The sequence below is a fragment of the Taeniopygia guttata genome, chromosome 8, assembly GCF_048771995.1.
Source record: "Taeniopygia guttata chromosome 8, bTaeGut7.mat, whole genome shotgun sequence".
Taxonomy (NCBI): Eukaryota; Metazoa; Chordata; class Aves; order Passeriformes; family Estrildidae; genus Taeniopygia; species Taeniopygia guttata.
The window spans coordinates 6,051,698-6,065,522 of NC_133033.1; the positions used below are offsets into that span (position 1 = coordinate 6,051,698).

General features: G+C 36.2%; 1 protein-coding gene across 8 annotated transcripts in view; it reads left to right on the forward strand.

The window, feature by feature from the left end:
- EPS15 (epidermal growth factor receptor pathway substrate 15) overlaps positions 1-13,547 on the forward strand; it is a 68,544-nt gene extending 54,997 nt beyond the window's left edge. For 5 of the 8 annotated variants that reach the window (XM_030279278.4, XM_072932925.1, XM_072932924.1 and 2 more), the window contains 9 exons: positions 432-506; positions 845-935; positions 2,216-2,251; positions 3,082-3,218; positions 4,856-4,925; positions 6,150-6,226; positions 6,722-6,884; positions 9,591-9,769; positions 11,635-13,547. In XM_030279278.4, coding sequence (XP_030135138.4) covers positions 432-506; positions 845-935; positions 2,216-2,251; positions 3,082-3,218; positions 4,856-4,925; positions 6,150-6,226; positions 6,722-6,884; positions 9,591-9,769; positions 11,635-11,781 — 975 coding nt within the window. In that variant the 3' untranslated portion in view covers positions 11,782-13,547. Of the gene's footprint in view, positions 1-431; positions 507-844; positions 936-2,215; positions 2,252-3,081; positions 3,219-4,855; positions 4,926-6,149; positions 6,227-6,721; positions 6,885-9,590; positions 9,770-10,339; positions 10,377-11,634 lie in introns of all 8 variants that reach the window. The other 3 variants (XM_072932927.1, XM_012575334.5, XM_072932926.1) reach the window with 2 other exon arrangements.
- Positions 13,548-13,825: the final 278 nt, after the last annotated feature.

Consider the following 13,825-nt stretch of genomic DNA (forward strand, 5'->3'; position numbering starts at 1 on the left):
GGACTGTGTTTCCACATATCTGAAAGTTCATAAGCAGAAAAGGGGGTAATTTTAGTTTGCCTAGAAAGTAGCAGTAACATTTTTTTCTGTATTTATTTTCAAAGCAAAATATCATAAATTGAATAGCAGAATTAACTTTAAATGAGAGCAGCTGTCTCCATTTGGTGCAATGAGAGCAGAATAAGGAAAAGTACAGAAAATCTAAAACTGTCTTGCTTTAAATGTTCCTCCTTATGTCTCAGTAGATTCATGATTGATTTATTTTTTAGAACTTTTACAGGGTTTATGGAACACTAAAGTATGTGCTATAATAAGCATGAACCTCTTGAAGTATGCTTTTCTATATTCTGTGATTCCATTTAAAACTTAAAATTTTATTGTGCAGTCTTGTATTTACTTATTTATGGTGAATTGCTTTTACCCTTGTACAGGTAAGGAATAGTCCTGAAACAGCAGTTTCAGTAAGAGAAGAGAAAGAGACCCCAGCAGCAACTGTTACCAAAAAAGTGAGTTTCTTCAGGTTTGGGGGAGGAAAAAGTAGGTTAAAAAAAATCCTGGTTAAACTGTTTCAAGCTTGCATGATGGTCATACAACAATAGAGGAATAATTGTCACTTCCTACTGGTTTTATTAAGTGTGATATCTTGAAAACATTTAATCTCATGTAGCAGGCAGGTTGTTGAACAATATTTTGGATCTCCATTGATGAATTATATAGAATTCCAGCTGTCTCTTTGCTTTAAGCTTTAAGAAACCACTGAATGGTAACAGGAGATGACATAAGTGTTCTCCATCCTTGCAAGTCTTAAAAATTTAATACGTTTCTCTCTGTCTGCATTGCCCAGGAAGATCCATTTGATGCTGAATCTCATCCGTTGCCTGATCTAGTTTCTGAAGCCAGCTTAGAGTTCTTCCAGTCTGACCCCTTTGTTGGCAGTAAGTAAACATCTCTCTAAGTGCAGATTTGAAGAAACTTGTGTGAATGCATCAGACTTGTCTTCACCATGAGACTGCTCTGTATAGGATAAATCTGAAGGTGTGTGGGTGATGTGGGTGACAGGAGCGTGGAACCCATAGCGTTACAGAAACAGAAGTGATAGAAATGAGAGTTCTGAGGTCTTTCTCCTTCCTTGATCTGGACTTCCTAATGAGCTCTGAAAATTGCTCCTTTCCCTCATTGCTCTTCCTGAGGACTTCTCTTCCCCATCCCCTCCCTGCCTGTGCCCTGGTGGCATTTTGGCTGTAGGGTGTGGGCAGGCTTGTGATATGTGTGGTATCACTGATCTGACAGCCCCTATCCAGAAACAGGTCAGAGGAGGGTTCTCTGGGCTGTGCTGTGGGGAGGATGTGGGTGGTTCAGAATGAATGGCTGTGGCCTACTTGTGGGGAGTTTGGCTCTCAGAACAAGGTAATGTGGAGCTGCACCATCTGTTCATCTTGTGGAAGTGCTGGGCTTTATTTTAAGAACTTGCCATTGACGAATGATGTTGCTCTGTTCTTATTTTTTATGGAAGGAATGATCTGCCTGTATGAAGCCAATTGGGGAAGGGGAGTTAATTTGAATTAACTGCTGAAGCAGATGTTTTCAGCCACATTAATATGATTTTACATGCTTTCAGATCAACATGGTCTGATCAATTTAGCTTGTATTGCTTTGAAAGGAAAATAAGCTAAATTTGTTTCAGATCACTTGGCTTCTGAAAGAATGTCAGTGCAGATTGAATATTTCTAATGAATAAATTAAAATAATTTAAAACAGCTTGAATGTTTCTGTGTAGATACTGCTTGATTTTTGTTTATATTGAAGTGGTCTTACAGCACATGACTAGGCCTTTCTTTCAGAAGAGAAAAGGTCTGTCTGTTAAGAACCAAACTTTTGGGCTTTGAGCACTCAGTATATTCAGGGGTAGATACCCACAGCTAAGAGGTAGGACATCTGTCTCTGAGATGTACATGAGAAAGTAAAAATTAGTTAGGATCATGCATCCAATACTGAAGTGAATACTTAGGAGCCACCATCCACAGTGTCTGTGACAATTAAACAAACCTGGGACTCATCTCAGTAGCTGGCCTGGATTACTGCAGTGGTAATACTGCATAATGTGGGTGTTTGTGGACAACAGCCAGGGGAAATGCAGCCTGGAGATGGCTGATTCCATGTGAGTTTCATGATGGTAATAAGCTGTTTAATGAATATTTGCTTTTCTTTTGAACAGATGATCCCTTCAAAGATGACCCTTTTGGAAAAATTGGTAAGTAACTTTATAACTCATAATGTGTTTGTTTTTCTAAATGGTTCTTGCTAGTGTGGAAAATTGTCACCACTTTCAGAGAAAAAAAGTAGGTGGAAATGCCACAAAAAGTCATGATAGAATATATGTGACATTAACACCTGGCCTCTTGTGTAAAAGCTTTTCAGAGAAGTCCATTGCCAGTGAATTTTGCTCTTGTTGGAAGTTGAGATTTAAGTATGTGAAGGTGATGAACAAAAGGCCCCAAACACTTGCTGCCTGCTTTATTTGCAAAGTAGTAGGACTGTGCTCTTTTAAAAGGTTTTTAACATACCAACTTCCTTCAGAATCAAGTATTGAGGAGGTGGGAAATCTCTCTTTAGATCGACTGCATAGGGAATGTCATTGAATTGTTTCCTTGGTCCTGAGTGGAGTTACTGGTGGCAAAAAAACCCCAAATAACCAGTGGGAAAGCAATAGTAAAATAGGGTTGAGCACGAAGTGCCAAATAAGAAACATCAATTGGGCTTGGGAAGTGCAGGAGAGGGCAGGAGAGTTCTTAGGAGCATTAGGTTCTGTGTAATGCTTCATTTTTAGGGATTGTTTAAAGAGCCTATATGCTGAGATTATTCTGGAACTGCTGTTTTCGTCATGTGCAGAAAACTTTGGCTTGTCTGATGTTTTGAATCACAGAATACAAATTATTGACGGGCAAAATTCATACTTCAAAGGTCCTTGGTCTTAAATGTGTCACTTTGGGTAGCACTATGAAAAAGCAATACATTGTTTAGTTTTTAGGATCTCAGCTAAATAAAGCAAGCAGAAATATTAGGGAGATGTTTATTTTTTAGATCCCTTTGGTGGCGATCCCTTCAAAGGCTCAGACCCTTTTGCAGCTGACTCTTTCTTCAAACAATCCTCCACCGACCCTTTTGTGACTGCTGGCACTGATCCATTTAGTTCTGCAGACAACAGTAATAATACCACAGTAAGTATGGTGTCACACCTTTTACTGCTTTCTCTATGTGATTTGGACAAAATAACCTGTTTTGTACATTTAGATATGCTTTAAAAAATTGATATTCAGAAATCATGTAAAGGTTACTTCTGATTCCCCAGCTCTGCCTTGTCCTTTTGTGTCGTATTTTCTAGAAATAGTCATAGATTAAATAGAAGCAAAAATAAAAACATTTTTAAAGTATTTCATTGTGGATCTTCATTGCTCCAAGCTAAGAGCATTTGACAGTAACTACTTGAGCTCTGTCATTATTTAACAATGACTTAAGCTCTGTTAAGCTTTAGAGCTCTCCAACAAATCTATTAGTTGATGGAACATAATAAATGGAAAGAAAGCCAGGATCAACCTCACCAAGTTATGTTCAGACACTTGATTTTTGCCTCCACATACTATAGGATCAAGAACTATGTGCTATATTTTTTGTCTGAAATCTGATGTGATATATGGGGTTTCCCCTCAGAAAAGTCAGATTTTTCTATAGGTGTATGTTTAGGTTTTGGTGTGGTTTGGATTTTTTTAGTAAGAATCACCAAAGGTCTCTTGTAATGTGGAGATGCTTACTGAATGTACCTCTTTCAAGGATACTTCAGTCTAACTTTTAGCTCATATTATAAATGAGCAGTTACTGAATAGTCTTGAGCCTTTAATAAGGTAGAGTTGAGCATAAAACTCTCTCTGGTGTAGACTAGAACTTGTTGATTATGTAATATTTAAAGCTGATAGACAAACAATTTAAGCAGCTGAAATTCTTTGTGCCATTAACTTTGTCTCCATTCTTTTGCCATGTCCTTTCCTTTTCAGTGGTGTTTCTGTTCATACCTCACTTACAGCTTTGTGTGTGCATAAAACATGCACAGGCATATATAAAACTCAGATACATGTGGATTAAGAAGCAAGTTAAGTGGCTGTGGAGTGTGCCTGAGGGGGACCCACAGCAGCCAAGAGTGAGAAATCACTGCACCTTGCAGTGATGGTCCTGCCCTTCCCCATGGTGTGCACATTGTGCAGATCTCAAGGTCGTATTACACACCACAGCTTACACCTCCAGCATTAAAAATTAGATTTCTCCTTCTAGATTAGTGCTCTGTAGTACTCAGCGCACTATTCTTTTCCAAGTGTTGGTGTTCTAATGTAATCAATTCTTGGTCGTATTGCAGTCCCAACAAATTAAAAAACAGGGAGCTTAGAGCTGTGGTGTGGGATTAGCAGTGGGTTCTTGAGATCTGTACTTCAGAACTGAAGTTATGCATTCACTCTAAATGCTTTACCACACCTCTCTGGAGTGTTAAAATCTTAGATCTCCTTGAAGATGGCTCTCGTTGTAGAAATCTGAGACCTAAATAAGCAGTAGAGTAGTAATATGTTGCATTAGCTGTTACCAGGTACATTGCACATATTGTACCTTTTTCCCATCTGTTCAAAGTATTAATCAAAACAGAGAGGAAGAGTTTCTATTAATAAGCTTGTTTACTGATGCTGTTAAAAACTATTTCCAGAATGTGTTATCTTACAACTTCTAAACTAAAATAAACGGTGACTGTATTCTTAAATTGAACAATCTTTTATGCTGAAAACAAATTTCCCTCCAAAGGAATTTTTTATTTTAGACAGAGATATCAAAGAAGAATGACCCTTTTGCTCCTGGTGGAACTACTGTCACTACATCAAATGATCTAGGTAAAAGTAGATTGTGCATATCAAGCTTCTTGGGTTTTATTTTTGCTTTTACTTGCTTTTGTTTCTAGTCTTATAACTGAATTTGCAACAGAATTATAGGGATTTCCCATGTTTTCTGAATTTTCCCAGAAAGTGTGACATAAAGTGCCTGTTTTCAGGGGGGAAGTTTGTAACCCAAAATTGACTCTATTTGTAGTGTGTATCACTGAAGACTGATTCCACAAAAACTGTTCCTCTGCTTCACTAATACTGTGACAGTATCCCGATCAAAGTGCTTGGATTATTTGGGTGGTTTGTACTGCTTCCCATTAGGGTTGTTTTCAGAGATTTCATGTTACTGTCTGAGTAACATCAGGGTAGCTCTGCACCATGAGAGCAGATGTGGAATACAGTAACTCCTCCACTGAGATGTTTTACTGCTCAAGTTTTCTCCTTCTGTGACACTCTCTCATATGAGAGCTAAAGATGTTTCAGGGAAGGCTCATAACTCCCATTTTCCTAAACTGCACTGACAAGTAATAACCCAAAACAGGAATCTATGTGTGATTTTTGTATTGTAAATTCATTTTGGTTGTAAGGACAAAATGGTGGTTTTTAGAGATGCAGAAGTGAGTATGGAACTTCCTGTATACTGTACAGTAGCAGTTTTCACATATTTTAGGCACATGAGAATGAAAAGGTACTGTTGAATTAGACTGGGATGATATGAGGTTCAGGTACTTGATTTCACAAGTGGGTCTTCAGTCAGAAAAGAGCTCTGGTTCATGTTCATATATATATATATATATATATATATATACACACACGTAAATTTATATATATATATATATCTGTATATTTATGGGTGTATGCACGCAAAAAACACCTCTGTGTGTATACATACATGTATCTCAGTAGAACATTTCCAGTAATATGGTTATTTGATTCTTTCAGTGGAATTTAACTTTTTTTTTTTTATGTAGGAAAACATACCAGTATTTCTTTTGAGTTACTTCCTGTTCAGGAGATTTATTGTTCTTAATTGGAAGTTGACATTTAAGAGTTTTGGGAAAAGTTACTTAATAACTTGGAGTGCTCACCTCATAAAATATTTCACTTGAATTAGTTTATGTTGCAAAAAATGTAATAGTTGCTATGTAGTAATAATAGTAGTGGGAATTTTTCTTTTCAGTCTTTTATATTTAACTTTAAATCTTATTCTTGGCTTGATTTGTGTGTATTTAGCTACAGACCCCTTTGCCTCTCTGTTTGGAAGTGAATCCTTTGAAGGTGGCTTTGCTGACTTCAGCACGCTGTCAAAGGTAATATGAAGCTGCTGCTACTCACAGAAAATGCATGAAACTGCAGTGACAAGGCAAAGCTTACTCAGTTTCATTACAGTTTTGCCACTACTAAACATTTATAATGGCTGATTTGCTTGAAAAAGAGGTCTTGATAGCAAATTGTCCTGAAATTCTGTGAAGAATGCAGTGTAATCTTTTTGGCTTGATAATTGTTTTCTCTCTATTTCCAGTGATACTATAATTTATTTATTTAAATTTGCTGATTTTAGCAGCAAAAGTATTTCTTTTGCATGTTTAACTGCTTTCAACTTTATAGTGTTGTACACTGTAACCATTCCTGATTTTTCTTTCTGTTCAGTCTTCTGGAGTATGTGGATATGTGTAAAAACAAACAGAAGTCTTTTCTTTAGTCTTATTCCAAACTTTGAGTTCTGATTCAGTACTGTATTATTGAAGAGAATGTCTGGTAGCACTGCACTGAAAATGTGTGTGTTGCTGTTTTGTTTTTTAAAGGCCAACAATGAGGATCCCTTTAGCTCTTCCACATCAGGTTCTGTCAGCAGTGTCACTATAACTAAAAACTTGTTTGAGGAAGCACCAGCTAAAAATGAGGATGTTCCTCCTGCACTGCCCCCTAAGACAGGAACTCCCACCAGGCCCTGTCCACCCCCACCTGGTAAGAGCTGACACTGAGATGTGGTAACAGTCAGCTGCTTCATGTTGGCAGAGGGACAGGAATCAGAGGGGAGGGCAAAGGGTCTGAATTTAAAATGAACGAGCAAGATGTGAAAGAAGTCCATTCCTGATCTGTTGGTTGTTTCCTCAGAGTTAAGTTTTGCATAGTGTTTATGATCAGAGTTTGGAGACACAAAGGATTTAAAAAACAGGAAAGAAGACTTGTTAAAAGTGTGTGCAAGAAGACAGCATAGCTGCAAATTAAATGATTGCTAATGTACTACACTGTGAATATTGAATTAAATTATGCTTAAAGTGAAAATTTAGTGTGCTTTATACATTGCAAACACAGATGGGTTTAATGCAAAATGAATTAAATAGGGCTAAAGAACCGGCTTAGGTTTTCAGGTTAACTTTTTCTAGGTGGCCTTGCCAGAGGTCTGTAGCAGTAACAGTAATAAACCCAAGTTCCCTGGGCTGTTTTCTCCTCCGTGATAGAGGAGTTTCTGCAACGTTCCATGGCACAAACCACTCTGCTTTCCAGAAAAGGCCATGATTATCATGCATAACAACACCTTCTTGTGCTTGCAACAGAACCATATTACTACAGACTCCTCACTCTCAATTTGTTTTTGCAAACATAGAAAAATATATTTCTAGTAATCCTTTAAAAAATTCTGTCCTCTGTTTCATTGTCTTTAAAAACTCTACTGCATCATTTGTTTCACTATATGGATGTCTTAAGGTATTTTGAGAAAGTGGCATGAAACTTAAACATGTATTCATCTTTTCCTCAAAAGAAGGGGAGCACAGTAGATACAGGAGGGCTCATACTCATGAAGTTTAAACTCAGCTGTTTCGTTTCTAATGTTGGTGTGAGATCTGGTTCATGCTAATGCCCTGTAAGTAATCATTTCCATTGTAAATAACATTAAAACAGCTGACATGGCAAGTGATGATAATTGGAATGTTTGATGTCATTCCTTATTTAAACATAAAAAGGATTTCTTACTTGATTGTGTGGGAGTGGCTGTGATGTGGTGCACTTTTGGAAGGCAAGCTTCTAGGGGTGGAGCAGCAGCATCCTTAGCAACAGATAATTAGGAAAAAACAGGTGGTTTTGATATGCACACTAAAAATGTAATTATCTTGATAACCATTCCCAATTAATTATTTTCTTAATGGAAATAAAATCTGAGGTACTTAAGTGTAATTATTTCTAATTACTTCCTTGGTTTGATTTGAAACAATGGAATGTTTTTTCAAATAAATACCCAAAAATATTTCTTTTAGTTCTTCACTCTAGTGGAAGGTGTGTAGAAGGGGTGTTGCCTCTGATTTCTATTGCTTCTCTAGATACTGATAAACACTCTCATTTCTTGATTTTGGGGAAGATTTGGTGATTGTGTATTGTATATTCTTAAAATTATTAACCCTTCCATGCAAAAATAAAATCCCCTGGTTGTCATTTAGAGATGCTTCTCCCACATTTTTCAAGAAACAGGCAGGCATTATTTGTGAGTAACAGAACTGTAAAATCACAGAATGGTTTGGGTTAGAAGAAACCTTAAAGATCATTCAGTTCCAAGCCCCTGCCAGAGGCAGGGACACCTTTCACTAGAGCAGGTTGCTCGAAGTCCCATCCAGCCTGGTCTTGAACATTTCCAGGGATGGGGCAGCATGGTATCATCAGTGATACATGGATAGAACATCATCAGTGAGAGAGATGGCAGAGCTATCTGGGAAGTGTGTAAGTAAATCATATGTTTCCCAGGAGATGTTCTCCAAATCTCTAGATCATTGCCAGATGAGAATCTCTTTTCCTCTTACTAAGTAATTTTAGGCTAATTTTCAATAGTGATATGTGAAATAATAAGGACCTTTTTTCAATTCTGTAGTTTTAATCTGAAATGGAAACAGAAGCAAATTTTAAAATACCCACTGCAAGTGTGGAACCACTTACAGAACCTGGTAGTAGAATTCAAGAAACTGCATTGAAACCTCTTGTGCAAACAGTAACATACAGAGGGAGTGGTGGGGTGGAATTCAGCTCAATTCTTCTTGGAAATATTTCGGTTAATGTTCTCATCCGTGTTGAAAGTGAACTGGGGTTAAGCTGAAAAAAAACCCAACAAAAAAAGTGGGTGTTTCTCCCTGATTCTGTTTATTTGCAGCTTCTTAGGCAAGAATTAACAAAACAGCTCAGCCTCTGATTGCTTGTTATCATAGTCCTTGTTTTAAACTGCAGAAATTCCTGGTCTTAGCATAGGGAGAGGACATTATAAATGTAATGTATTTCTGCTCTCTGAATAAAATTGTGTTAACTTGATCCAAAGAAATAATAAAAGAGCCTTGCTGGAATGATTAAAGACAGTTGATAACCAAAAAACAATACTGTACCAACAGAATAGGTGCTCAAAACTTGTTAGAAGTTGTCTTTCCAAAATAGTTAATTAAGATACAGCTGTGTTCCCAACTCATTAACATACATGTGTTCCTTTTTACCTGATTAACCTTTCAGAAAGTGTGGGCTGTATCCTCATTTTTTAAATTGGCAACCCTTCCTCTGAAACTACAGCTCCGCTAGTTTGTGGGAAGAGGTTGCATTCTAAGTAGCTTTTGAATGTTTTTTGGGGTTTTTTTTTACAAGTCTTGGCATGTTATTACCTGCTATCTTAAATTCATTTTAAATTCATTTTAATCTAAGGGAAAAGACCTATCAATCAAATAGACTCTTCAGATTCCTTTAAGTCGAGCGATCCATTTCAGCCTTTCCCCACCCCAGACATTCCCAAAGAACAAGAAGCAGATCTATTCTGTGATCCATTTGCTCCCACCAGCGTCAGTAAAGAGGCTGACCCCAACAATTTTGCAAACTTCAGTACTGTGAGTAAACACTTTTTACATTTGTTTAAGTATAACAGCAGCTTTGAAATGTTCACACTGAAGTCTTCAATCTAATTTAATTATTAAAACATATCCCATGTACAAAAGGGATATTGCTTCCAGTTAAAACAGCGTTTACATTTAGTTTACAGCTGAGGCTCTCCTAAAACAAAATGCTGCGAAATGTTGTAGTTAATGTTTAAATTGCATTGGTTTTGTGATTCTTTTCATGGAGACCTTCTAGCTTTTAGAGGAGAGGATTTCAAAAATACATATGTTCTAGGGATTACCCCTTTTAGCAATTGTGTGCAGCAGATTAAAATTACAAATCTATAACAAGCACACTGTTAACTACCCAATTAAAAATAAACCAAAATGTGATCTTAATTTAACTATCACTGAACAGTTTGGTCATAATTTTAAGGTACTGAAATACTGATAAACAGCCTCATAACAGTGTATGTTAATGAAATATAATTTGATGAGTTTTGAATGGTTAGTAAATTCTAGACTTATGCACAATGAAATAAAATAGTAAGTGTCTCTTTATAACCAGAATTCATTTCATAGAAGTCGTGGTGTCCAAGCAGTAGAAGCAAATCTAAAGGTTTGTGCATGCCTATATATTACTTTTTTCTTTTGAGCTTTTGCAAGTAGAAGTTTTGAAAGCCATCATCTCACTTTCAAGCCTGTTAAATGCAATTTGCATTTACAGTATCTTGACACTGCCCTTTCTGTTCAGGCCTAATAAGCTACATGCTTGTTTGAAGTAAATTAAGGATTGTCAGGCTCTCAAAAGTAGACTTGCATTGGTTGGTGTGTCTTGGAGCATGGTAACTTCTGAAATGTGGTTATCCATCTGTGGCAGTAGTTAGGGAGACTGAGTGGCAAAAATGTTTATAATCTTCGTGAAGGAAATAGTATTCTTTTACAATATTGGAGTAAAAAATTATTTTCCAATTACTGAAAATACTGAGTGCATATGGAGAAAATTTGTGCTTTTCTTTTCAAAGAAGGAGCTCAAAGCAGAGACCTGGAGTTTCTAACCTCTAAACCTTTCAGTTAATGCTGGGACATCTGTGAGGACAGGGGTCTCACCTACCTCTTAATTTTTCTGCATGTTTGCTAGGAAGAAAGCATAATCTTTTGTATTTTATTTAAGATAATACCCTTAGCTCTCTCTGATTTATAATCATTGTACCAGAGGTATTTAGTTCACGATCAGTTCTCATCAGTATACATGGAAATAATCTGTTCTTTTTTTCTCCCTCTCACATCATGCTGACTTTCTCTGTATTACTACCAGCCTTCTAACTCTACAGTTACCCTTATTATTTTGCTGCTTCTTGGCAGCAATATTTGTCACCTACACATTCAGAAAGAGTCTACAGCTAAATTAGCAATTTAGTCTACAGTTCAATTTTTGTAGTCATTTTCACCCGGAAAAGTCATCCCTAATGAAAGCGGGATAAATCAGGATGGCCTACAGTGCAAATAGGAGTGTGCTTTGCAAAATGTTCTCCTGATTTATTCAAAGTTTTTCTTCTATGGACGGGTATTTATCCAAAATAAAACTGTATTTAAATTATAGCACTTTCTTCTCAGTAACATTTTTGAAACTTAATTCTGAAATTTGAAACGTGGTGTATTTTATTAAAATACCTCAGTTTGATGGCTTCAGTGAACTTCTTAGTAGTTAAACCTTAGACTAATCTAGTTTAGTCTATTGCAACTACAAAATAAGTAATATTTGAAGATTAGAATATGTACAATTATTGAAAAACTAATTGTTCCTAAAACTGAGTGGACAGTAATAATTATTACTGTATTATTAATCTGTTTTATTTTGTCTTTTAAACTTGCAGTATTCTACTGAGGAAGACATGATTGAATGGGCTAAAAGAGAAAGTGAGAGAGAAGAAAAAGAAAGATTGGCAAGACTAAAACAGCAAGAGCAAGAAGACTTGGAACTGGCTATTGCACTCAGTAAATCTGAAATATCAGAAGCATGAAATTTAGAATAAGATTTTATCTGGCGTAAACTGTTTTGTCCCTTTTCCTGAGTACCTAACCTATTTAAATGTTAATCAGAAAATGCATATATACAAGAAACTATGAAAAGTTTTAAATTTCTGAAAGTGATGTGAATGTTTCTGCTAAATTTAATCCTTTTGGTTATTGTTTGAATAATTGTTAAGTTTAGCATTCATTTCTCTCAAGTTTTCAGGAGAGCAGCAAAGTACTTTTCCCAGCTGAAAGCAAATCAGTTTAAAATGCAGTTAGAGAGATTGGGGTTTGACTGTAATCTATCAGCAGTTGGTAATTGAGCATAAAGTGAACACAGCAATTACTCTGTCATGGCTGACTGTCTCCCATCAAGCAGTTAGTCACTGGAAACCTTTTTTCCTTCTGAAGGGGTTTTAGTGATACCAGAGTTGGAGAGTGCTTTATTTTATGTGTATGCATATAGATTCTTTTTCTGCTCGTTGAAGATTTTATGTTGGGTTTAACATAATCTTCATGAAGTCTCCATCAGAAAGAGTATGTCCTCGTGAAACCTTTATTGCTTTTCCTGCATGATCATAGGTTTTAAGACAGACCTGTTATTTTGTTTTATAAAGCAATTAAGCTGAAAATTCATGTGCATTTGCTGTTGGCTAAGGTGACTGGCAAGTTGTGAGACCCCACTGCTATTTGAGCCACTTTTGCCTGTGAAATATGCAGCTGAACTGGCAAGTTAATGAGTTCCATTTGAAATAGGATTGAAAATAGAAAGAAAAAACAGGTAGTCTGATTTATATTTTTTTTAACCACAGTTGTTTTCTGTATATGTAATTTATTGAATGCCAACTGATAGTTGCACCTTAAACTGAATGATTTCTGAATGGTCACTGAGTCAGAGTAGGATTGATAGAATGTTAATGAAAATAACTTAATAAAAATAACTTATTGTTCATTTTGAATGAATTCTATTTGGAAAATCAGTTTCATTAAAATAATTCCAAAAACAATAATCTTGTGCCCTATCTAAGAAAAATGGATGGCAGCAGCATAAACATCTAGAAGGGGTTTTTTTTTCTTGCACTTTTAACCTGTGGTATTTCTTTTGAGGAAATTAAAGTGTTTCAACACAAAGCACTGGGGCAAAGGGGGAGAACTCGGCCATACTTCAGTATATTTAAGCTCTTCCCGTTACCTGTCAATGCTGCTGTTGCATGAGTTTGAGGGTTTTCAATTTTTCAAGGAAAAAATGAGTAACCTGACTGGGATGGTTTTTGTTTTGCACTGGGAGATGAGCATTTAAACACCTGCTCAAAAAAAAGTAACTTAAAATTTTGCAAGTATTAAATAGTTATAACTTACCTTATACATCTTTGTAATGAGTGTACACTAATCTTGCAAATCATATGCTTAACTGGATTACATAGTTTCTTATCTTTTGTTAAAAATGTATACTCAGTGGACCAACACAATATTATATGTATATATTATATATATATTCCTGCTTTCCTTTATGGAATTTAAAGTTTTGAGTCATTTGATGTTACATTTCATGTTACTGACTCTGACTATAGGACTTTTACTCAGACTACCAACAAACCACTGCTGTGAGCTAAATGGCATTACTTTATGAAGTTTTAACTGTTTGTTTTGATTTTTTTTTTAAACAACTCGTTCAGGTGGGATTAGCCTCTATTTATAGACTTCCCTTTTGTTTAAAAATTCTAACAATAGCCTGTAATTATGAAGAAATAAAGTTTAAGTACATAAATGTGAACTGTTTGCCTGTTTTTTCAAGAGGGTGCTGTGAGATGTAAAGCATTTTGTGAATGAATGCAGTGTGAGGTGTCCTGACTGTAGTCTGGTGTCTGTGGCCTTTGCCACCTGACACACCTGCCTTGGGTCACCTTCACAGGAATAGGATCCAGTGGCAGAATTGTGTTGTCTTGTGTTATTTCCCCATTAACTTCCCAACAGTTTCGTTTACCTACCTAAGTTTAAATTGGCTGGTTTAGAATTTGAATATTTAGCAAATTTATGACTTGAGTACTGGAG